The sequence below is a fragment of the Mus musculus genome, chromosome 10, assembly GCF_000001635.26.
Source record: "Mus musculus strain C57BL/6J chromosome 10, GRCm38.p6 C57BL/6J".
Lineage (NCBI taxonomy): Eukaryota > Metazoa > Chordata > Mammalia > Rodentia > Muridae > Mus > Mus musculus.
Genome location: NC_000076.6, coordinates 79,615,227 through 79,639,409, shown reverse-complemented (window position 1 = coordinate 79,639,409; position 24,183 = coordinate 79,615,227). Strand labels below are relative to the sequence as shown.

At 53.2% G+C, this 24,183-nt stretch overlaps 1 protein-coding gene across 1 annotated transcript; it reads left to right on the top strand.

Moving 5' to 3' along the window:
• Positions 1 to 1,491: 1,491 nt before the first annotated feature.
• Shc2 (SHC (Src homology 2 domain containing) transforming protein 2) lies at positions 1,492 to 21,476 on the top strand. The gene is made up of 13 exons (NM_001024539.1): positions 1,492 to 1,961; positions 8,075 to 8,145; positions 9,282 to 9,342; positions 9,468 to 9,587; positions 12,162 to 12,215; positions 12,339 to 12,390; positions 12,484 to 12,610; positions 12,990 to 13,155; positions 13,254 to 13,317; positions 15,419 to 15,583; positions 16,845 to 17,155; positions 18,223 to 18,356; positions 19,311 to 21,476. Exons 1-12 carry the CDS (start codon positions 1,560 to 1,562, stop codon positions 18,349 to 18,351), a joined length of 1,722 nt encoding a protein of 573 aa, NP_001019710.1. The 5' UTR covers positions 1,492 to 1,559; the 3' UTR covers positions 18,352 to 18,356; positions 19,311 to 21,476.
• Positions 21,477 to 24,183: the final 2,707 nt, after the last annotated feature.

Genomic DNA, 24,183 nt, shown 5'->3' with positions numbered 1-24,183 from the left:
CAGCAGGAGACCAGAGACAGAGCCTGGGTTTGGATCATGGGACCAGTTAGGTTCTTGGGAAGGGGTACTGTGAAGCTGGGCTTTGAGGGATGTGTAGGAGTTTATTAGAGTATTATTTACGTCATTTGTTGCCGCAGATTAAAGAGTAGAGCCAGCCCTATAACCTCCCCATTCAGTGATGTTTGTGCACCCAGACCGGGAACGCCTTGGTCCACACTTAATCAGCTAGATTCTACAGCCATTTTTCAGACTTCAGCCCAGTGGCGCTCCTCTTCCAGCAGACAACACCAAAGGCGACCTGGCTGGGCTCCTGAGAGTGCCTGTGTGGAAGTGGCTGAGAGCCAGGCGCGCGCGCCTCCGCCCCCTCCACAGGCAGTGATCTAGTTTCTCTCGCATCGATCTGGCCGGCCTTGCCCCTCCTCCGCACCCTGCCCCGCCCAGCACTCTTCTCTTTGTTTCCCGGCAGTACTGTCCTGGAAAGGGCGGGGGACAGAGGCAGGGTGATGATGACAACCCCTTCCCTCACAGAAGGAATCCCCTTGGGGTCTGAATCGGTGTCTCCGAGGTCTCTTGAGCCTGGGCTGGGGCTGTTGGCAGGCCTGAGAGTTCTGACCCTCGGGTTCCAATATGAACCCAAAGAACCGATGGATGTCCTTTGCTTACAGCCTAGGAAACAGGCCAGGAGCCAGCAGAAGCGACCCATGGTCACCTTTAGACTTCTCCAGACGCAGCGCCACCCGCGGTGTCCTGGGCACTTGCTTCACTTCCAGGCCTCAGTTTCCCTTTAAGCCTTGGCCTTGCTCCAGGGTTCAGTTTTCCCACTAACCAGTAAAGAAGGTTCAGTTGGAGGGGGTACCCTCTGAGTCTGAGGTTCTCTTGTCCTGGACCCCAGCCTGTGCACTGGCCCAGGCCCTATTTGGACCCTATTTAGAAGTAAAGTTGGGCAGGATATGACTGAACGTGTCAAGGACCCGGATAGTCTCATCCTGCCTCTACCACCCAGACCTCAAGTTCCCTTTTGTGCCTTATCCTTACCCTAGCCCTCGGTTTCCTCACTGAGCAAACCCGGTGGAACAGTGGCTTAAGGGATACTTAGGGGCCGGAGGATAGCTCTACAAAGCCAGGCCTCAGTTTCTCAACTTAGAAGTAAAGAAGGGCAGGATGTTGCTGGAACAGTGGTGAAGGGTGGCCTCGGGGTTAGGGGATCACTCCCTGCACCTGCGACTTCAGGCCTTAGTTTCTCTATTTAGAAGAAAAGAAGGGAGGATAGGATGCTGCTGGAGTGAAGGCAGAGACTTGGAAGTTGAAGAATGGCGCCCCGCCCCGTGTATGCGACCCCTGTCCTCAGTTTCCCCATCGGTCTGAGCCTGACTGGACATTCCCTCGGGGAGCCCCGGCAGGCTGCGCTAGGTCGGAGGCGGCGCTGCCAGAACAGGGTCGGGGTCCCAGGAGTGTAGCCCCCCGCGGCTGCGCGCTGCGCGGAGCGGTGACATCACTCGGCGGGGAGGAGCGCACGGCTCTGGACCAGGCTCAGCCGGGGCTCCTCGGCGGCCGCGGCCATGACGCAGGGTCCGGGTGGCCGCGCGGCCCCCGAGCCCGAGGCGCCCACCACCTTCTGCGCACTGCTGCCGCGGATGCCGCAGTGGAAGTTCGCAGCGCCGGGTAGCTTCCTGGGCCGCGGTCCCGCGGCGACGCGCGTGGCGGGGGTGGCAGAGGCGCAGCCGGAGCCCGGGGTCCCCGCGCTGGCCGCTGTGTTGGGCGCTTGCGAACCGCGCTGCGCCGCGCCCTGTCCGCTGCCCGCGCTCGGCCGCTGCCGGGGCTCGGGGACGCGGGGCGCGCGGGTGACTCCGGATGTCGCTGACGAGTGGGTGCGCAAGGGCGGCTTCATTCACAAGCCGGCGCACGGCTGGTTGCATCCCGATGCCAGGGTCCTGGGGCCCGGGGTCTCTTACATCGTTCGGGTGAGTGCGCTCAGCCTCTTTCCCGGCGCGCCGTGGTCGGGGACCGCTCCCACCCCCAGTTTGGTCTCTTGGACCCCAAGAGCCAAGTGAGCGCTCCCCACAACCCAGGAACCCAGTCTCCAGTACGCGCGCTTCTCGACCGCCCCCACTCGCAGGCGCTGGGGTCCGGGTTCTCACGGCGTCACGTGGGGAGGGGCGGGGAGAGGGCGCAGGTAGGGAGGGGACACACGCATGCGCAAGCTAGCCGCACCCCCCCTCCGCTATTGGGTGGGAGAGTCCTTAAGATAAGGACTAGGTATCCGAGGGTTCCCTGACCCCGGAGAAAGCAACTTTGCAGGCTTATAGTGGGGACTCAAGCTCAGGGCTCAGGGTTCCAAATTCCACATCAGAGCCGATGAAGTGAAGGGGCCTGGCTTTGTTTATCCCCTTTATTTTGGCAGAGGTGGAAAGGGGTAGGGATTTGGCCAGAGGATAGCGACTTCCAGCTGCAGGCCATCATTCTGGCTTATCAACCCCAAATATTGGGATGCTAAGATGAGTGTCACCACTTCCAGACCTTTGTTCTTTGTTTTGTTTTTGAAACGGGGTCTCATGTAGCTCAGGCTGACCTGGAAGTCACTATGTAGCTGAGGATAACCTTGCATTCCTGATCCTCCTGCTTCCACTTTGCAAGAGCCAGGGTGACAGTCATGCACCACCACACCCATTCCCTATGATGCTGGGGATGGAGCTCAGCCCTTTTCATGTTAGTTGAGCTCTGTATCTGCTTAGCCCCAGCCCCTACCCAGGTTTCTATTGTGACCTTTGCAAGGGTGGGGGGATGGTGTACCACGTGCCCTCAAGTCATTGGGGACATTTTATCTTCTCCGATCCAAGCATCTGCCCGTATGTGCAGTGTGTGAAGGTGAGCTGAGAGAAAGCTGGTGTGTGGTGCTCACCTCAGGCACTCCAGTCTGGCTTCCTGCCCACCACTGTTGATGAGGTGCCACGTGATCTCAGAATGCTGTTTGTTGGATGTCCTGCACCAGGATGCTGAGAGGGTGATCTCTCTTTGTGTCTTTGTTTTCCCCACCAGCGTCCACCATGTTACTTCTCCCTTCCCCGGGCTCCTCTGAGTCTCCGATATTCTATGTCTCGGGGAATCTTCCAAATAGGACCTTATTTGGAAGTGAATTTAGTGGAGCACACCTGTAGTCCCAGCATCATTTAGGAGGCTGGAGCAGGAGGATCGCCAATAGTTTAGGCCAGTCTGGGCTACATAGCCAGACCCATCTCAAAAGATAAAGGAAGAAAGGCATGGTGCACTTGCAAAGGCAAGGATGGAGGATCTATATGGGTTTAAGGCCAACCTGGTCTACATAGCAAGTTTCAGAATCATCTATAAACACACACACACACACACACACACACACACACACACACACACAAAGACAAAAAAAACAAATAAAAAAGGAAATACGTCTAGTGACAATTTTGGAATTTTGGTTTCTTTAAAAAATACAGAAATCTTATGAAACAATATGCTTTTGTTTTCATGCTAGCTGTTGGGATGTGGGGCTGCAGTGAACTGTCTGCAGCAGCTGACTATGATTTGCCTCATGCTCTAGCAGAGATGTGTTTTTGTCAGTTGTAGATAGTTTCTGTGATTGTGCAATGTTTGGGATTCTGGAAACTTTTTAGAGGGTATATACATGCTAGGCCCCAGAGGCGGGGTTGGTGCTTGGTGGTCGTTCAGGAGAGTTGGTTGCTGTGTGTAAGTAGTTGTGTTCAAAACAAACAAAAGCAAAGAAGTTAGATTCAGGGATCTCTCTCTCCTCTTTCTCTTCTCCGGGATGAAATGGGGTCAGGAGGATAAAGGGAGGGAGAAAGAAGAACTCACAAAGTAGCAAAGAGCAGCCACAGTAGGTTTGTTGTAGCTGTAATGAATTTAGATGAGGTTGTACTGGAGCAGGGTGGGTCCTCTTGCAATGACTGAGACATAAAAGCCAAAAAGGGGCCAGGAATGGTGGCACACACCTGTCATCCCAGTCCTGGGAAGGTAGAGGCAAGGGGATTAGGAATTCAAGGTTATTCTTGTGTAGAGGTGAGTTTGAGGCTGGCCTGGGCTATGTGAGATCTTGTCACAAGACAAAACAGAACAGCTAAGAGTAGGGGTAGAGGCTGGAACAAAAGACAAGAGCTACAAGCCGAGGGCCACTCTGAGAACCCCCAGATGCTGGAAGAAGGGGACCCTCTGTGGAACCTCAGAGGAAGAGTGCTGTCTGCAGGATGGAGCTCCTGCAGGAGCTGATAAAGAACTCCCGCTGTGTTCTGTTTGTTCTGACTGTGGTACTTTGTTGCAGTAGCCTTGATAACTGATAACCCTCCTGCACTGCTGTCTTGACACTGAATCCTCTGGGTGATTGCCTGGGTCATGGCTCTGTGGAATGTCTGCCCATTAGATCTTCCTCTAGCTTCTTGGCCTATGCATGTACAGGATCTGGGTGGCCTCTGTCAACCACCTCACATTCTGGGTCTGGCTTATGTCCCCTTTCTCCTGTGTGTCCTGATGGTTTGGAATTTCTGGGTTCTGGTGTCACACTGTGTGAGAGTATCCCACTGATGCTGCAGTTGGACCCTCCAGGTCCCTGTCCTGTCTGGTGGATACATGTTGAGAATCCAGAAACTGCCATTTTTGGAGTTCCAGATGTTGAGGTGTAAGCAGTGTGGTGTTTGGACCAGCCATTGTGAAGTACTACCCTTGTGTAGGACATGGGAACTCTCTGGTCCCTGCCTGCCAAGGCTTCAGTTGCAATGGGAGAAACAGACAGTAAATATACAAGAAGACAGCCCATGGGAAGACTTCAGGTCCTGACAGTCAGAGATGCTAAGATAGTGAGACATAAGTGGGCATTTGTACGGGGTGAGAGGTCTCCCTCCAAATTGATGCCTGTCTGGGACTCCACACTTGGGGGAGATGGGCTTGAACTAGGAAAGGTTAAGTTCCTAATCGGATGATTGCTGTCCTTAGAAATCCCATAGGGGAACAGGGAAGGAGGCTGTGACAGTTCAGCCGAGTGAGCGGCGTAGCCACAAACCAAAGGACACAGAAGACTGGCCACTGGATGTCTGGGAGAGTCAGGAGGGCCTCTGTAGCCTTCAGAGGCAGTTCAGTCCCAGCAGACCTGGGTCCTGGTCTTTGGCCATTAGAAAGTGGATGGAAGTATTTCTGGTGTTCTAAGCCCTATCCTTGTGGGAATTGTCATATTGTGTCTGGAGACCTACTCCTTTGGCAGTTGTTAGCTAGCTCCTCTGCTGGTGGCTGTGGTCCTGGAGAAAGAGCTTCCTTTCCTGTGAGCCGTGTTCACGAAGCATTCCCCGACTGACCAGCCAGAACAGGGCCTTGTGGCTCCGGAAGCAAACCGACTGGGGCCCTTGCACATTTGTGTCCTGAGGCATGGCAGCTGACGGTAGCTGTGTGGTGTGGTTGCTTGCTCTGTCCCCTGTAGCACAGTGCTCCTCCCCTTACTGTGTGTGCTTGAGTGCATGCGTGCATGTGTGTGTGTGCACATGCACCCTCAACTGGCTAGGAGCTCACCAGTTGGGAGAGGCTAGCCAGCAAGCAAGTCGCAGGAATGCCTCTGTCTCTGTGTCTCCAATGGTGGGATTATCAGTGTGTACTACAATGGCCCCCTTTTTATGTGAGTGCTGGGGATCTGAACTGTCTGTAGCCCCCCCTTACCTCTTCCATTCAGAGTGAATGAGCCCTGTGACATCCTGAGAGCAGGCTTAAGTGGCCTTGGCCTCCTAGCCTTCATTTGCCTTGTCTCTTCCACTTGGTCCCTGTGCCAGACACACTCTGACTCCCACTTCTGCCCTGGGCTGCTGTTCCACTTGCTTGGCTCCTCCCTTGCTACTTCCTTCCCTTGGTCACTGCCCCGCGGATCCAGTGACACGGACAGCACAGACTCTCCTTTCTGGTGGCTCTGTACCCTTTCACATGGTGGGCACCCTGGCTTGGGACTCAGGTCCTTTCCTCCAGCTCCTGGCCTTGTACCCTGGATATTCACATCACCTTAGATAACTACCAGGGACACATCCAAGGCCCATGTGCTTCTGAGACCCCATTCCTGTTGCTGATATTATCTTGGCAAAGTCATCGCGTGGGTGATGTATCACAGGGGCGACTTATGATCGATCACCCCTGACTGAAGTCCACGGACCTGCAAATGCAAGCTGCGGTTGAGCATGTATCACGTGTTCCTTCATGTCGAGTCACTCGGATGATCTCATGATGACTCCCTCTTCCCACGTGTTACCCAGCAGCATGTGGAAATCATTTCATATAAATTGATAAAAATAAGTTGTCTCTTACAGCGGCTGGCCGTAGTCTCCCACGTGCCATGTATGTTCAGCTTCTCCAAGCAGAGGGCGGCTGGTGTTGATGTAAACTTCCAGAGAGCACCAGTAGATCTTAGTGTCCACATGTCCCACACGAGGGTATCAACTTGGGCTGCAAAGCTACTTGTTTGCATTTAGTGAATTCAGCTGGCACAGGATGCCCTGACCCCTCTCCCCAGCTCCCCCCTCTGGAATTCATTCCTGCCAGGAGTAGGGGATCCTGTACCAGCACCATGAGGGCTGGTACCTCTTCAGAGAAACTGAGGCTGGAGTTGCAAGAGCTGAGCAGAGGTGGTGGGTGCTGTGCTGTGCTGGGCTGGGCGGGTGCAGAACAGAAGGGTCCACAGCCAGGTTCTTCTTCCCACCCAAGGGAACCTGCCCACCTGGCGCAGGGCTGGTGGGCTGTGGAGTGAAAGTCTAGAAATGGAGCCAAGGATGAAAACATAATATGCATCAATCTTATTTTATTTTAATTGTGAGCAGGTCTTGCTGACACATGGCTGCAATCCCAGCACTTGGAAGTGGAGACAGGAGTATCAAGAGTCATACCTGGTTATTTAGTGCATTTGAGGCCAGCCAGGGCTACATGAGCTCCTGTCCCCCAAATAACCTATGTACATAAATAACATAAACTTACAAAATAATCTGGGTGTGGGGGTGCATACATTGTCCCAGCACTTGGGGAACGGGGAAGCTGCAGAATCTCCCAAGCCCAGGAGTCTGGGGCTAGCCTCTGCAACAAACATGATGCCAAAATAAATGAGTGAAAGGAACATAAATCCGAGACAGGCTGGGGGATGCCTTGGTGGATTGTTAGGGGCCCCTCTCACTCCTTCAACGGGACCTGTACTTGGTTCTTGGTTCCCGGTTCCCACAGCTGCTTGGCTCCTGACTGCCTGTAACTCCAGCTCTAGGGTGTCTGGTGCCCTGAAGCCTCCTGTGCACAGACCCACACGCACTTCCTCTTCTAGCTACATTCCTCCTTTCTGTCCCGAGTGCTGGGATGACAGACAGGTGTGCACCCCCATTCTGGCTTCCCTTCCAGTTTGGAAGCCGGGTGGTGGACATGCTAAAGGTTCCACTTTGGTCTTCCTCCTGTGTTCCTCTGACTGTGTGTTCCTTTCCACAAAGATGTTTTTTCTAGTCTACAACATTTCTTTCTTTCTTTCTTTCTTTTTTTTTTTTGAGGCAGGGTCTTTGTACCCCAAGTTGGCCTCAGACCTCCTTTATAGCGGAAGGTGACTTTCACTTTCTGATCCCCCTGTCTATTCCTCCACCCTGGTGTTCAGAGGACAGGTGTGTGCCATCACACCACATTTGTGGGATACAGCCCAGGGCCTAATGCATGCTGGGTAAGAGCTCTCCTAACTTTCTGCTCTATGAGGTTTCTATGGAGGGCAGATGGCTGATGTTTGCATCTTTGCCAGCCAGATGGTCCCTGTCTGGATCGTTTGCCAACCACGTGGGTGGCGACTGGACTCTTTGAACATGCATGCCACCATCCAGTGTCACAGCTTGGACAATGAAACCGAGGCTTGGGATTGGGCCTGGATGGGGCTCAATGTTGGGTGGGAGAGGGTACATCCAGAACACTGAGCACAAAGGTCCTGGGGCAATGCTGTAGCTGTCAGGGAAGGAGAAGAGCCCTGGGAGCCTAGAGAGAAAGTACCATTGTCTGAGGTAGCTCCCGGGCTAGGCTCTGCCGGCTGATTGACCATCCTTTCTTCCCCCAGTACATGGGCTGCATTGAGGTGCTTCGATCCATGCGCTCCCTGGATTTCAACACCCGAACACAGGTGACGAGGTGAGGCCTCGGGATGGGGCCAGGTGTGTTGGCTCATACCTGGAGTCCCAGCATTTGGGAGCCAGAGGCAGGAGGTTAGCCATGACTAGGCTAGCCTAGGCTATAGACTGTCCCAAGAAACAAACAAAAACAGTAGATTTATTGCCCCAACATTCCACTCCTGCCCACTGCAATTCTTTGCTTTAACATATCTCTGCATAGTATTTTATAGACACCTGATCTGAACATTGGTTCTAGAACATTCAAACGCCCTAAAAGGAAGCCCTGTTCTCATGAACAGTTATCTACCCTCCAACCTACCCAGCACCTACAAATCCACCTCCTCTCTCTGGGCATTTCTTAGCATGGAGTCCTATTCTGTGGCCTTGTGTCTCTGTTTTAGCCACTCTTTGTGCCCCTGTGATAACACCCTGACAAAAGCAAGTCAAGGAAGACAGGGTTTATTCAGCTCCTTCCGTGTATTATAGGAAGGCAGAAGCTTGAGGAATCTGCTCATACGTTTGTGATAAATAATAAATAATAAAAGTAAATCTGCTCGAGTAGATCACATTCGTAACAATGAACACAGAGAGATAAATTAGTGTAAACGTGTTTATGCTCAGTTTGCTTTGTCTATTCTTACACAGTCTAGGTTCCCCTGCCTAGGGGATGGTACCACCCACAGTGGTCCTGCACAGATATTCTTTGAGGTCCAACCCTGAGGATTCTATGTTTTGTCACATTGACAATTAACACTAACCACAATGTTTCACTGATCACTGTCTTTACAGTCTCTTCATGTTGTGGTGTATGTCAGACCCTTGTTCCTATTCAGGGCTGAGTAATACTCCAGTGGGTGGATGGACCATACTGTATGTCCACTTACCCATGCTGGACACTAGGTATACAGGACTTTTCACTTCCCATCAGCCCCGTATCCTGTCTCTGCTGCCAGCCAGGTTTATAATAATTTGTTACCCTGCCCTCATGAAGCTGAGATTGGCCTCTGACTTGCTATGAATCGCAGGCTAGCTTTGAATTCATGATCTTCTTGCCTCTCTGCCTCATGAGCAAAGGGATAATCATGCCTGGCTTCCCATTGCTCGTCTCTTAGCTCTAGCCCTGTCGTTTCTAAGTAGGATCTCATTCTCCCACAGGGAAGCCATCAATCGGCTCCATGAGGCTGTGCCCGGTGTCCGGGGCTCCTGGAAGAAGAAGGTGGGTGTGGTTTGTGGTCCTGCAGAGCTGGTATGTGTCTTGGGAGGTTGATGGGAACACTGTGGCTACCCAGAGCCCCTGTGGTCCCAGGCATCTCATGCAGGTGGCTCACTGTACCTTCCCAGGCCCCCAACAAGGCTCTGGCCTCCATCTTGGGGAAAAGCAACCTGCGCTTCGCCGGCATGAGCATCTCAGTCAACATCTCCGTGGACGGCCTTAACTTGTCTGTTCCCGCCACCCGCCAGGTGAGAGTCGCTGCCCTCCACCCTGCACACCACCCTGCAGCAGCTCTGGTACCCTCACCCACAGTCCACCTTTGCTCAGCCCACAACCCTGCCCAATCCTGATCTTGGCTCCACCCACAGCCCCACCCTCAGCCCACAGCCAACCTCAAAGCCCTAAGCCACACTCACTTAGCAGGCCTCGTCTATAATCTGCAGAACCCTTACAATGTCCAGAAATATTCTACTGAAGTAGAGCCAGGGCATGGGAGTCATCATGGGTACAGTCTCCAGTAGCCGGGATCTGAGTGGTCTGCTTGCCTTTATGCAGGACAGTGCCACCACTAGGCAGATCTATCCACAGTGGTCCAGAAGTTTACCTGGGTTGGAGTGGGTTGCAGCCAGGGACTGTTCTCAGCACACAGCATTCCTGGACTGTGTGGGCTTTCCCTGGATGTGGGGATGAGAGGGATGCTGGCCTGGCCCCTCGAGGAGAGGCATCTACTGTGGGAAAGGACAGCATGACCCTGGGAGAGGATTTTGGGGTCTTTCCCTAAAGTAGAGACAATGGCATTGTTGTAAGTGCCAGGCACTGAGGGGGCAGTGCCAGCGCCAGTTGAGCAGTTGTTCTGGCAAGAGGGGCTGTGGCCAGGACTCACGGGGCTGGAGGTGGAGAAGGGATTGTAGTAAGAACAGAGCTTGAGAGGCAAAGTGGCCAGCCCCTGCTGAGGGGCTCACTGTGGGGGACACACAGCTAAGATGGCTGCAGGAAGACTTTGATGCCAACAATAGCCAGTACCCCAATTCTATCCATGAAGCCCAAAGCCCAGCTTTTAATTCTGGTTACCTTAACTCCAACCTCCACCTCAACCCTACTTCTTTGTTTGGAGGCAAAGTCTCACCCTGTAGCCCTGCCTGGTCTGTAACTTACAGAAACCTACTTGCCTGTGGTGAGATTAAAGGCATGGGCCATCGTGCTTGTGTTTAACCTGGCTTCTAATACTAACCCCAAGTACAACCAACTCCAACCCCTGGTCAGGCCTGCTTCTCTTATATGTGGGCACAAATTCTCACTTTGCCCTGGTTGATCTGGGATTCAAGGAAGTCTGAGCTGAAACTGTATCAGCTACAAGGTGCAGCCTGTGGCTATAAACAGTGGCCCCACACATCGTCTTGCAGTGAGGGATCCTTCAATTCATGCATCTCCGATGCTTCTAGCAGTGCTGGAAAAGGCACATGCTGTGTGGCAGGAGGCAGCTTACATCAGACATGAGGCAGGACTGGTGCCAAAGAAACATGCTTGTGTTGGCTCAGTTGGTAGTGTTGCGTGTGGGACCCCGGGCATAGGGGGGCTTTTTCACACTTAGCTGTATGTGAGTCTCCCCCTGCATCAGCTCCAGAATCCGGCTGGCTAGTGAGTCAGGGGGTCTGGAAGGTTTGGGGGCTGGGGTGGAGCTCTGTCCCACCAAAGGCTGAGAGTCCACCACATGGAAGGGACTCGAAACCTGCTGCTGATATTAATGGAGAAGGGAGACCACTCTTTTATAGCTGTACAGATAGTTGTGAGCCTTCATGTGGTTGTTGGGAATTGAATTTAGGACCTCTGCTTGCTCCAGTCAACCTCACTCACTCAGGTTGGCCCTGCTCGCTCTTATTATTATAAAAAAAAGTAAACTGTTGCTGTCTTCAGACACATCAGAAGAGGGCGTCAGATTTCATTATGGGTGGTTGTGAGCCACCATTTGGTTGCTGGGATCTGAACTCAGGACCTTCGGAAGAGCAGTCAGTGCGCTTACCTGCTGAGCCAGCCGGGGCAGGAGGCCAGGGTCCAGCTGAAGGCTCAACTGAGGAAGATGCACTCACGAGGAGCACAGGTCCAGCTTCCTGAGACCCGTGGGTTTTGTTATTTTGAATCTTAGGAACTCTCTTCTCTCCACACCTCTCTCCTCTCCCCTCCCTCCTCCCCACTCCTCCCTCTTCTCCACTCTTTCCTCCTCCTCACACCTTCTCTCTTCCCCACTCCACCCTTCTCCTCACTCCTCCCTTCTCCCTATACCTCCTCTCTTTCCCCTCTCTTCCTTCCCCACTCTTCATCACACCTCCTTTCTCCTCCACAGTCCTCCCTCCTTCCCACTCTTCTCTCCTTCCTCCAGGAGGGAGTGTTTCAATTCTGAGGAAATCAAATCCCTATACAACTTTAGGAACCTGAGTGGCAGGCCACAGATGGGGTGGGGCCATGTAAATGAATGCAAATGAACACATGGCTGGTCTATATCGGGAGCGTTGAGCCTGGGATAAGTTGTTTGGAGTGTTTGTGTATATTTGTGTAAGGGTGTTTCCCTGTCTACACTTAGGTGGGTACATAATCACGTGACCCCAGGACCTGGCCTTCCTGTCCTCTCCTTAGGCCCATCCAGTCCTCATGGGGGCTTGAGATGCAGGTGGGACTCTCGGGCCCAAGCTATGTTAGACAGACAAGAGTCAGAAAGAAGGATGCCCCCCCCCCCATCCCCCATGTGCATCTCTCCTGTGGCTGTGGCTCACCTGCCAGGGCTGACAGTGACTGAATGTGAGCATGCCTGCCTCCTGTCCTCACAGATCATCGCCAACCATCATATGCAGTCTATTTCCTTCGCCTCGGGTGGTGACACGGTAAGATGGGATGGGTGGACTTCTGGGCCCCAAGTCCCTGCAGCCTTCCCAGGCCCCACCTGCTGGGTCCTCTGCCCCTCGAGGGAGCCGAACCCTGTTAGCGTCTTCTACCCGTCTCTCTAGGACATGACTGATTACGTGGCCTATGTGGCCAAGGACCCCATCAACCAGAGAGGTGAGCTGGATTGTGGAGGGGGTTCAGGGCCTTGGGTCTGGAGCAGGGCTGTGCTGGAGGGTCACAGGCACACTGACACTGTGACCTCCCTAGCCTGCCACATCTTGGAATGCTGTGAAGGTCTTGCCCAGAGCGTCATCAGCACCGTAGGGCAAGCCTTTGAGCTGCGCTTCAAGCAATACCTGCACAGTCCGCCCAAGGCGGTAGTGCCCCCTGAAAGGTAAAGAGACCCTAGGTTTCCTGGGCCAGCCTTCTGTTACCCAGTCCCTTGTGTCCCTCCATTTTCATTTATGTCATCTAGACCAAGGGCTGGCAGGTGGTAGCCCCGTTGTACTCTTGAGGCGTGAGCCTCTTCATAGCAGCTGAGAGTGGGATATCCTACACGTGGGATGCTGCCTGCTGAATCCTGACATTGGGTCTTATACAAACAGCTGTTGGTGGCTGTGCCAATATTCTGGACAGGGCACCACCTCCCATCCCATAGATTATGGTTCCTGTCACCACTGTTACCCGGGGAAGGCCTGGCTGATGGATGGAGGTGGGGATCGGGAAGGGAGGGCCCAGTGCTCTAACGTACATGCCTTGCTCTGTGCCCGCAGGCTGACTGGGCTGGAGGAGTTGGCCTGGGGAGATGATGACGCTGCTGCAGACCACAATTACTACAACAGCATTCCGGGAAAGGAGCCACCCCTGGGCGGGCTGGTGGACTCCAGACTGGCTGTCACACAGCCCTGTGCGCTGGCGACACTCGGGGGCCTTGGACAGGTCAGCCTCCTGTGGGGCCAGAAGTGACATGGAGCTGTCCTTGGGGTGGGTAGGAAGTGGGCCTGGGACATAGCAGGGTCATCATGCCTCTCTTGCAGGGAATGACACCAGTATGGAGAGATGCCCGTGGCTTGCCTTGGGACATGGGCCCCTCTGGAGCAGGTAGGTTGTTTTAGACTCTCAGAATCTGTTCCCTGCCCTCCATGTCCCTCCCTCCATGTAGCTGTGTCCTGCAGACTGGGTGCTCTACCCTGTCCCCAGAGAACCTCTGTGTGTCACTGTGCCCTGCAGGCTCCACCCTGTTCCCAGTGAAGCACTGTGTGTGTGTCACTGTGCCTTGCAGGCTATGTGCTCTACCCTGTCCCCAGGGAAGCTCTGTGTGTGTCACTGTGTCTTGCAGGCTGTGTGCCCCCAGCCCTCCCCTCTCCTCCCCCTCCCCTCTTCATTGCTTCCCATGATGAGGTCATTGCAATTGGGGATATATTGAACTTTTCTAAATTCCAGGAGGCATTGCCCTCCTACAAGACTCTGTCTCCTGCCCTGATCCCTGACTAGTGGCTAATTACTCTGGGGCACCCAGAATTCTCCGTGCACACTTGAGCACTTAGATGACGAATTACTTCTCAGGATGTCCAGATGGAGCGCACGCTCAGTTGGCACACTTGACGTTTTGTCCAAGTGACAGTTCTTTCTGGAGTCTTCCCATACCTACACACTGCAGACCTCTTGTCATTTCATGACTGGATAGTTGCGCCTCCTCACAAGGCAATGTGACTTCTCTCTGATGTGAGGACTGTCCACTCGATCCTGGGTGGATGGGGCCCCCTGTGAACGTGACAGGGATTCCCTCGCTGCCTTACTAGCCTCCCTCTCCTGGGACTGTAGCTTTGGTTGGCTCCTCCCTCAGCACCCACAGGTCAGTGTTCACAGATCTCAGGGTTTCTCACGCTCTCTCACTCTCAGATTTTTTTTTTTTGAGATAGGATCTCTTGTACCCCAGGCTGGTTGGTCTTGGATTCATTATGTAGCTGAGGATGACCCTGAACGTTTGACCTTCCTGCCTCCCCCCCCCCTGAGTTTTGGGATGACAGATGAGCACACACAAAACAAACCCCCCTTTGAGATACATCTGATTCTGCAGCCCAGCTAACCTTGAGCTTGCTACATTCTGCCAGACTCTGGGTTTGCATTTAGTTGCCATCAGTATTTTATGATTAAGCTCTTAGTCTCCCAGTTTTACAGAGACTATGTGACATGTCTGGGTTCTTGGTGGGCAGAGCCATGGTGTCCTCAGTGTTACAGAAAGGCAGGTGGCAAGACAGGGCTCACAATGGCCCAGGAGGGCTTGGTCACAGCTAGTACTTTCCAGTTCTCACTTCCTGCCTGGGATTCTGAGAAGTACCTGGAACATCCCTGGGCTCTGAAAAATCTGCTCAGCTGAGCTTAGATGGGAGAAATGCAAGTCAGGTTGTTTATTCTGTCAGCATAACCCCTAGTGACCCCGAGGGTGAGGCTGAGAGGACAGACTATCCGGCTACCCCTGGGTGGGTGAAGATGTGGTGTGGGACCTGGCAGGGTGTGAACAGCCGTCAGGAGGCTGAGAGCTATTCAGAGTAAGTACAAGGAAAAAAGACAGCACGAAGATGTGACTTTGATTGCTGTCACTGAGCTAAAGGCTGAGCAATGTGGTCCATGTCCAGAGTTCCAACACTCGGGAGACAGACAGGAGGTAGAAGCATCTCTCGGGCTCACTGGCCAACCATTCTAGCTTAGTGAGAGTTTGGGGTTCAGTGAGACACCACACACACACACACACACACACAGATACTTGGAATGAGGAGTGAGGAGGAGGCCTCTGATTTTACAGTAGGAGTAACAGTGGTACTAGCCCAGCCATGTGGCAGGTCACACAGTGGCCTGAGCCGCGACTGTTACTCTTTAAACAGAGGGTCGGTGTTATTCAGCATCCAGCTCTTTGGAACCTGGAGCTCCCTCCCTCCCTCTCCCTCTTGGCCAGAGAGCTGCCTTCTTGTCGCATATCTGGGCTGTGGCTCAAACTTGCATACGTGGCCAGCCTCTGTGCCAGCTGGAGCACTTTGTGGCTCTTGACTTCTGTGGGAAGCCTCGGTTTGGCCCCCATGGAGTGACACAGAGGGTGCGCCTGCCCACTCCTGCCTCCCTCTGGGTCTTGTTGATTCATTGTCCTCGCTACCCCCAGATCCTCTGGGTTTCTGCCTGACCCGCTGCCATCTGTCCTCCCTAGCCCCACCGGGGGATGGCTACGTGCAGGCAGATGCCCGAGGGCCACATGACTACGAGGAGCACCTGTATGTCAATACCCAGGGCCTGGATGCTGTGGAGCTTGAGGACACCGCCGAGGCACCTCTGCAGTTTGAGGACAGCCCCAAGAAGGACCTGTTTGACATGCGTGCGTGGCCTGTCCCCACCTGACCTGGGATTGCGTGGGAATCCAAAGGGTTGAGGGGCGCAGACTGAACCTCAGTTGTCTAGGGACAGACTTCCTCTGCCAGGCCTCAGCTAGTCTCTGGGCAGCCCGGCTTCTGCCATGGGCTCAGGGGAGAGCCTCCGAGACCTCCTGTCAGCAGGGCCTGTCAGTTCCCATCTAGTTGGCCAGGAGATCCCAGGTTGCTTTAATCTCACCTCAGGGTCTCGTGTGGGTGTGGGAGAGCTGATTTGCCCTTTCCTCCGGAAACCCCGGCCTGGAGGGCAGCCCACTCACTAGAGAGCCCCGTCCTGCTGCTGGAGGAGAAGTGGTGTATCTCCCAGCCACCGGCCACCGTACCTTCTTAGCATTACAACTGGGGTGTGAGCATTACAACCTACTGAGTGCAAGCTGTGTACTGTGGCAGTGGCTGCAGAATGTGGGCTCCTCACAGTGGGAAAGCAGGTTAGACAGAGCTCCCTGCAGAGGCAGCCGGCCCCTGAGTGACAGCCACTTGCCTGACTTTCACGGGGAGGGGAGGTGGGTTTCCAGTTAGCCCTTGGCCAGGGAGACAGCAGGGTTATGGTGGGGCTCCTGTGTCAGACACTTGGGGGCTGATTTGTGTCATTTTCTGCCTCCTCCCTGTCCCTCGAGGGTCCTGAGGCTGGGGGGGGGGGGTGTCACCTGACCTAGAACAGTGTCAGCTCCACAGAAGTCTGGATGTGAGGCAACTCTTCTTGCTCTTACCAAGTCAGCCCATGGCATAGATGTGGTCTGCAGTGAGGCACACATGGGGTAGAGGGCAGTGAAAAGTGGGTAGGGGTGGGGGAATCCGGGTCAGTACTGGGGGGAAGGGAGTGCTGATGTGTCTCAGCTTCCCCTGAAAACAGTTTTGGCAGTGATTGGAACCGGTAGACCTGCTGATTCAGCATTAGGGCTGAAGCTGCAGAGGCTGTGCCCAATACCAGGTTGGGGCTAGAAAGTCTCAGGGCCTGGCTTGTGCTGAACACAGCTTATTCCAGCTAAATGAGAGAATGAGGAAAGAAGAGAGAATTTAAGGCTAACCTTGGCAAGTTTGTGAAACCTTGTCAAAAGTAAAACAAGGACTGGGGGCGTGGTCAGAGGATGGAGCCCCTGCCTAAAATCCCCTACCAAGGGGCTGGGTTAGTGGCTCTGCAGTGTGCCTACCTGGCAAGCATGATGGCTCGGGTGCTGTCCCAGCAATAGGAAAAAAAATGGCCCACAGGACCCTTTGAAGATGCCCTGAAGTTGCACGCGTGCTCAGTGGCAGCCGGCATCACTGCAGCCTCACCCCCTCTGGAAGACCAGTGGCCCAGTCCCCCTACCCGCAGGGCCCCCATTGCACCCACAGAGGAGCAATTGAGGCAGGAGCCCTGGTACCACGGACGAATGAGCCGTCGGGCTGCAGAGAAGCTGCTTCGGGCCGATGGGGACTTCCTTGTGAGAGACAGCGTCACCAACCCGGGGCAGTATGTCCTCACGGGCATGCATGCGGGGCAGCCCAAGCACCTGCTGCTGGTGGACCCCGAGGGTGTGGTAAGCTGGCACTTTAGGCTTCGGGGTTGGGGCTGTGTTTTTAGATAATGGATCCTTTAGTATGGAAGTAACCACTTGTTAAAACATTTTCCAGTTAAAGAATGTTTTATCCAAGGGTGGTCACTCATACCTGTCATACTAGCACTTAGAAAACGGAGGCAGGAGGATTGCTATAAGTTTGAGGTTAGCGTGGGACTTCAGGATGAGAACATTGTCTAAAAACAATAATAAAACCTTTCAAAGGAATTTCTAGTTTGTAAAGCATTTTGGGGTTCGCAGAAGCACCTCCATCCCTCCAGCCTCTCAGAATTCCCACCCAAGGAGCTCGCCCCTCATAATGAGGTGTGGCAGTTGGGATATATTTAATTATCTGGATCTCTAAATAAGTTATTAAGTCGGGGCCTTTCCAGAATCAATCACCACTACTCCCTTAGTCAAATTCTTACTCTGTAGCCCTGTCTGGCATGAAACTTGCTTTGTAGGTGGTCAGCCTGGCTTTGAACTCAGATTTCCTCCTGCCTCTGCCTTCTGAGTGCTGGGACTCACACTGGGACACCACACTAAGTGGTGTGTGCCACCATGCCTGGCTCTGTTCATTTTTCTTTTTTTCAAATGTGTTATTGTTGTTATTATCTTACGTGTATGGGTGTGTACCATCTGTATGCAGTACCCTCAGAGAACTGGAGTTACAGATGATCATGAAGCAGCCCCCACGTGGGTGTGGGGAATCGAATCCCAGACCTCTGCAAGAGCAGCCCTCATCTACTTATTTATTTTAAACCGCCTACTGCCTCTTGAATGGCTGCATGGCTGAACTTGGGTTTCTTCCTCCCTGTTCCTCTGGCACAGGTGTTCCTCATGGGGGTTGGGGGTTCAAACTCAGGTCCCCATGCTTGCCCAGCAGGCACTCTCCTGCCTCAGCCCTCCTGAGCCCTGCGATCATGGGGACCTGGGAACATTGGGGTGGAGTCCTCTCTTCCGACAAGCTCCTACCCATCAGGTCTGAGCTGGTGGGTCATGGCCTGTGGGATGCGTTCAGGGGTGGGTGCTGAAGTCTCTGTCTACAGGTGCGGACGAAAGATGTGTTGTTTGAGAGCATCAGCCACCTCATAGACTATCACCTGAAGAATGGGCTGCCTATCGTGGCTGCTGAGAGCGAGCTGCATCTGCGGGGAGTGGTCTCTCGGGAGCCATGAGCCAGGTGTGTAGTAGCCATCTGCATCAGGCGGCTACGCCTGCCATCTGTGAGGTTCCTGTGTTTGAAGACTGATCCGCAGTCATGACGTTCATCTGTTCTGTGCATCACTGTGCTGTGCGGCCAGCGCAACAGCTAACTGAGGGACATGGTATCATCTCAGATCCATCCTCACCTCTGGTAGCAGCCACCCACCCTTCAGGAGTCATTGATTGAAGTTGCCTGACTCTGGCCCCACTGTGTGCTGTCTGCTGTGTGCTGTCTGGTGGAGGTGGCTTTGGTTTAGCCTTGGGCTGCCTGTTGGTGCTCAGGGGATGGAGGGCTGACTGAGGAGGGACTGGAGAGTTGGTGACCTCTGGGTGTCTGGGCAGAGCAGGAGGAGGGAGCCGGCTGTGGTTGGGGAGGGCAGGAGGCAGCAGCTGGATGTGAGGGCTGGAGTAGGGGGAAGTGTGTGTGTGGGGGGGCGCTATGGAATTTTCCCCGGAGCTGCTGGCCAGGTCAAGCTGTTCTTCATCCCCATGACAACAACTCCTTCCTGTCCCCTTCTGGACTCCTCCTGATTGGGGGCCAGGGCTGCAGGTAGGACTGCTCTGTTTACATGGAGGATGTGGCCCCATGAGCCTCTCAGATGCCTCTGCGAAGTGCCGGGCCCTGCACATGTCACTCAGGCAGGTTCTAGTCTAGCCTCAAAGGAGCTGTGAACCTAGAAGTGATCCTCAGGGTCGCTGTGGTATCGATGCACATCTCTTAGACCACACAGTTTTGAGACAGGCACTGAGGCCTGCATCTTTGCCAGCACAGAGAGGTTAAGGTTGAAATGTTGCCCTGGGGCACACAGCAGCAGCTTGGCCCCAGGCCAATGGTAGCTGAGTGCCCATGACTGCTGAGGCCTTTCTGTTCAGTGGACACTGATGTGGCTGTTGTCATGGTCACCCTGACTTCACCTCTTTCTGCCCACAGGTGACAGTCCTCAGCCCAACTTCTACCCCTAGATGCCCTTGCTGAGGCCTTTCTCTCAGATCCTGAAGCCACGAGAACCAGAATGGTTACCACCTCTCCTTCCACACGAGCCCTCGGGAAGCCGCCTTTCCCAGCTGTGCTCGCTCAGCTGGCTGGGCCCGTGAGACAGAGTCAGGGTCAAGCCTCTGCTCCCACCTGAGCCCCAACCCTGAAGGGTGAGGGCTGTACAAACCAAAGACAGACCGAGTCGCCTTTAACGAAGACATCCAAATGCAGGCCCCGTACCTCTGGTCCCAGTGCGAGTAGGGACATCAGGCTGTGTCCACAGTGATGTGGACAGCTCTGTGTGGGCAGGGGTAGTGTCCTGCCCTAGCTGGGCTCTGAGGACCTAGATGCACTGTTGCTTTTGGGGGTGATTAAGGTGCTTTTGGGTCTCAGATCCCTGATGGGGGAGCAGCCCAGGGGCTCGCCTGGCATGTAGGGTATCCAGGTGAGTCAGAGGCAGGGGAACCTCAGTGAGGTGTGGTATCCACTCAGCACTTCCCAGCTGTCACCTGCCTGGACCTTCAACTGTAATTAAACACAGGGTTGAGCGTGAGCCTGCTGTGTCTGCTAGGGATTCCCAGGTGGGCAACCGAGGCAAGGGGGAAGCTTTGTGAAGCCCCAGGGCTAGAGCAGACGGCTAGGTGGGACTGTGGGGTCTGGACTCCCCCCTGCACCCCACCCCCTGTTCACCAACAGTGAACAAGCCTCTAGTTTTACTCCAAGATAAATTAGCCTCTCTCCCTGTTTGGTGTTTCCCCAGTCCCTTCTTGGCAACACTGTGGCTTACCTAGGGATTCTTGCACACTGGGCCCCTGGGGAGGACTGGGCTCCTCTGTGTGGTTCTGGAGTACCTGCCAGGGCCAGCATGGGAGTAAAAGCTTCCTTCTGCCTCAAGCATGAGACATCATTAAGGTCAAAGTTACAGGTCACCTTGATGCTCTCTTCTTCCAAATACAGAAAGGCTCAGAGTCCCACCCCCACCACCCACCTTGCCATTCCCCACGGAAGTGGAAACTTACATGGTTTCTTTAGAAAGTCAGTTGTGTTGGATGTTGTTTTGTTGAGGCAGACATGTAAAGGAGTGTTTTCCTGAAGCAGACACAGGCAAAAGGACGTTTTGCTAAGGTAGACGACGTGTGAAGGGACAAGGTAGACGTGTGAAGGGATGTTTCTGTTGAAGTGGACACAGGTGGGAGGATGTTTTGCTTGAGGTAGCCACATGAAGAAATGTTTCACTGAAGCAGACACAGATAAAAAATGTTTTGTTAAAGCAAACGTGTAAAAGGACTATGATGTTCACAAGGACCCAACAGATGGTGGACAACACTAGATGATATTGGTACTCCTCGTTATTCTTTAATGGTCATTGCCGGTCATGACTTTATAAGAAAGAAACATACTAAACAACTTCTGGTGGTGTTCTGGCGGCTTCTTGCCGCTTCCACAGACTTGGGCCCATTGGCAGAGTGATGTCAGCTGACACAGACTCACCTGGAGGACACGTGGTACTTAGAGAGAGGATAAATAGGACCCAAAGGAAAGTAACAGAGGCTTAAATATCTAGCTCTGTAACACATCCTTGGGCTCCAGTCTTAGTTTTTGCTGATCTTTACATCATTGAGAGAGGCACGGCAGAAAACTTTTCCTGGTGTCCCTGCTGGTCCTGGTCCCTCCTGCTGACTCGTGCCAATGTGGCCGAGGCCTGACTTTTTCTGCTGGGTCATGCCACCACTGCTGATTCATGTTTGCAATCCTGACACTACTGAACTGGACTGCTGGTGTACATCCTGACAACACAGATGGGACTTGCTCCAAAGAACTATTTCTAGACAGGTCCACTTCCCCTGTATCTTAATATTTCTTTTCCACTACCTCTGGTGGGTGGTGGGCTAGAATAGAGGTTAAGACATTTAAGGCATTTATTAAAAATAGGGTTTAAATGGGCTTGAGAAATGGCTCAGGGGTTAAGAGCTCTTCCAGAGGTCCTGAGTTCAATTTCCAGCAGCCACATGGTTGCTCATAACCATCTGTAATGGGGTCCAATGGCCTTTCTGGTGTGTCTGAAGATAGCTACAGTGTACTCATATACATTAAATAAATAAATAAATAAATCTTAAAAAAGTTTTTTAAAAAATTAAAGCCTACCTTACTCATCCACCTCTTAACTTATCTTACTCTTCACACTTGTCTTTCTATCCAGCCACTCATATGCCCACCCATCCATCCACCCATCCAATCACCCATCCATCCACCCATTCACTAATCCATCCATCCATTCATCCATCCATCCATCCACCCATCCAATCACCCATCCATCCACCCATTCACTAATCCATCCATCCATCCATCCATCCATCCATCCATCCACCCATCCAATCACCCATCCATCCACCCATTCACTAATCCATTCATCCATTCATCCATCCATCCATCCATCCATCCATCCATCCACCCATCCATTCATCCAGCCATCCATTCACTTATCCATCCATTCATCCATCCACCCATCCATCCATCCATTCACTTATCCATCCATCCATCCATCCATCCATCCACCCATCCATCCATTCACTTATCCATCCATCCGTCCATCCATCCATCCATCCATCCATCCATCCACCCACCCATTCAACCACCCATTTCTCCATCTACTAATCCATCCATCCACCCACTCACCCATCTGTTTATCTACCTACCCCACCTTCAGCCCTATCCACACTCCACCTACTCTTCCTCATCCAACCATGTACCAGCTCATCCACTCATCCCACCATGATCCTTTGAGCTCCTCTCATCTACCAGGACTTCTGGTGAGAGTATGCACAGACACCCACGCATGTGAAGCTGGCTTGCCTAGGGACTGGTGAAGGACATGGGGCTGAGGAGTGCTGGAGAGAGCTGCTGGGCTTCTTAAGCACAAGGCCATAAACTTGGTTTCCAGTGAAAAGAACCACTATGGCGGGAAGTGTCCATCGACAGGACAGGATGTCTGAGAACCTGGAAGAGGAAGTGTGGTTAGATTCAGGGACCTGGGTCAAGGAGGTGTCTAGATGAGTTCCACTCACTTATGAGTCCATCCATATCCTTGGCCTCCCCAAGGTCCAGCACCCATCCTCTCTCAAGTCCTGTGTGTGATGCTGCTCTGAACATGTCTGAGTGTAGACTCCAAATCTCATTGTGAAGATTAGGAGATGGGTGCCTGGAGAGCAGGCAACTTGACAAAGGCCTGTTCTTGGTGAGCGGTGGCAAGAATGGCAGAGCTGCCAGACCCTGTCATCTCCCTGATCCCTGAGTCAGCGGAGTCTAGGGTGCCCAGGTGTGATATGAACAGGGCCAAGAAGCCCACATGCTTGGCTCTGCGGGGGTTCTATCTACAGCCCTACCTTTTACACCGTCAACTACTTAACAAATGTTCCAGCCCGAGGAATCTTGGGATGGGTGTAGGAGAGAGATTTCTGAGTTCAAATTCTGGGTTTGTCATTCCTCTGAAGTGTCCATAAGCCCCTTACACAGAGACAGGAGATCCAGCTTCCTGTAGACCTGCCAAGGGCTGCACATGTCTGGAAGTGAATAGGCTATGGAGGAGCGGCAGTCAGGTCCCTATGCCCACAGCCCACCATTCTGAGTGTCCTTGCTAAAGCTGTGTGTGGTCACAGGGTTGGCCCTTGAGTCTTAATTCTATAGTATTGCATTGAATTTTATGTGTATGAGTGTTTTGCTCATGTGTATATCTGCACACCAGGTAGGTGCTAGAAACTGAACCTAGATCCTCTGAGAGCAAAGTTCTCTTAAGCACGGAGCCATTTCTTTAGCCTCAGATAGGAGCAGAAAGCCTCACAGACCTCTGAGAAATACCCCTCCCACTGGCCTGGGGGCAAAGGTCACACAGCAGGAGGTGGCACGACTCAGGACTGCAGGAAGAAGCCAGATCGATATACCTCCTATTCTTGGATCTCTCTGCAACAAGAGCTGAGCCCAAGTCCTGGATAGGAGGGGTTTGGCCACGTCTGCCTCTGCCAATGACTCTGCTTAGCTCAGAAAGCGGCAGACGGCTTTGTTGACTGAGGCTCCTCCTGTTTGCCATCTGCCAGCTAGAAGGGCCAGGCTTCCTCGCCGCAGGGTGGGGTCTACAGGGGCCAAGAGGGTGGGTTTGGGGACCCACTTCCAGATACCTTTCCCCATGGGCCTTCATTTCCTCTCTTTCTTTTCTTTCTTTCTTTCTTTCTTTCTTTCTTTCTTTCTTTCTTTCTTTCTTTCTTTCTTTCTTTCTCTCTCTCTCTCTCTCTCTCTCTCTCTCTCTCTCTCTCTCTCTCTCTTCCTTCCTTCCTTCCTTCCTTCCTTCCTTCCTTCCTTCCTTCCTTTCTCTCTCTCTCTCTCTTTCTTTCTTTTTTTTGAGACAGGGTTTTCTCTGTGTAGCCCTGGCTGTCCTGGAACTCACTCTGTAGACCAGGCTGGCCTCGAACTCAGAAATCTGCCTGCCTCTGCCTCCCAAGTGCTGGGATTAAAGGTGTGCGCCACCACTGCCAGAGGGCCTTCATTTCTAAGCTTCCAGGTACATCAGTGCAGGAGCCAGCAGTTGTGCTCAGGTATGGGAGCCAGCCTTTGGGGTCCTTTGCTGCTTGAGTTATGGGAGCCAGGCTCTGGGGTGAGTCAGGACACCCTTGGCTAAGATGCTTGCTCACCTATAGAGGCTCAGAGGTTGGGAGACTTACCTGCCATCACACAGAGGGAAGTATGGTCAGCCACAGGATTGAAGCGCCAGTAGAGCAAGCCCAAGGCACCTGGTTCCTGGGGGCTGTGATCCTGTAGCTAACCTTAGGTTGAGCCT

Excerpts from the sequence above, each read along its gene's own strand:
- Shc2 (NM_001024539.1), top strand. The coding sequence starts at position 1,560 with ATGACGCAGGGTCCGGGTGGCCGCGCGGCCCCCGAGCCCGAGGCGCCC. Across the intron at positions 13,156-13,253 it reads CACTCGGGGGCCTTGGACAG|GGAATGACACCAGTATGGAG; the intron begins GTCAGCCTCCTG and ends CCTCTCTTGCAG. Across the intron at positions 17,156-18,222 it reads TGGTGGACCCCGAGGGTGTG|GTGCGGACGAAAGATGTGTT; the intron begins GTAAGCTGGCAC and ends CTCTGTCTACAG.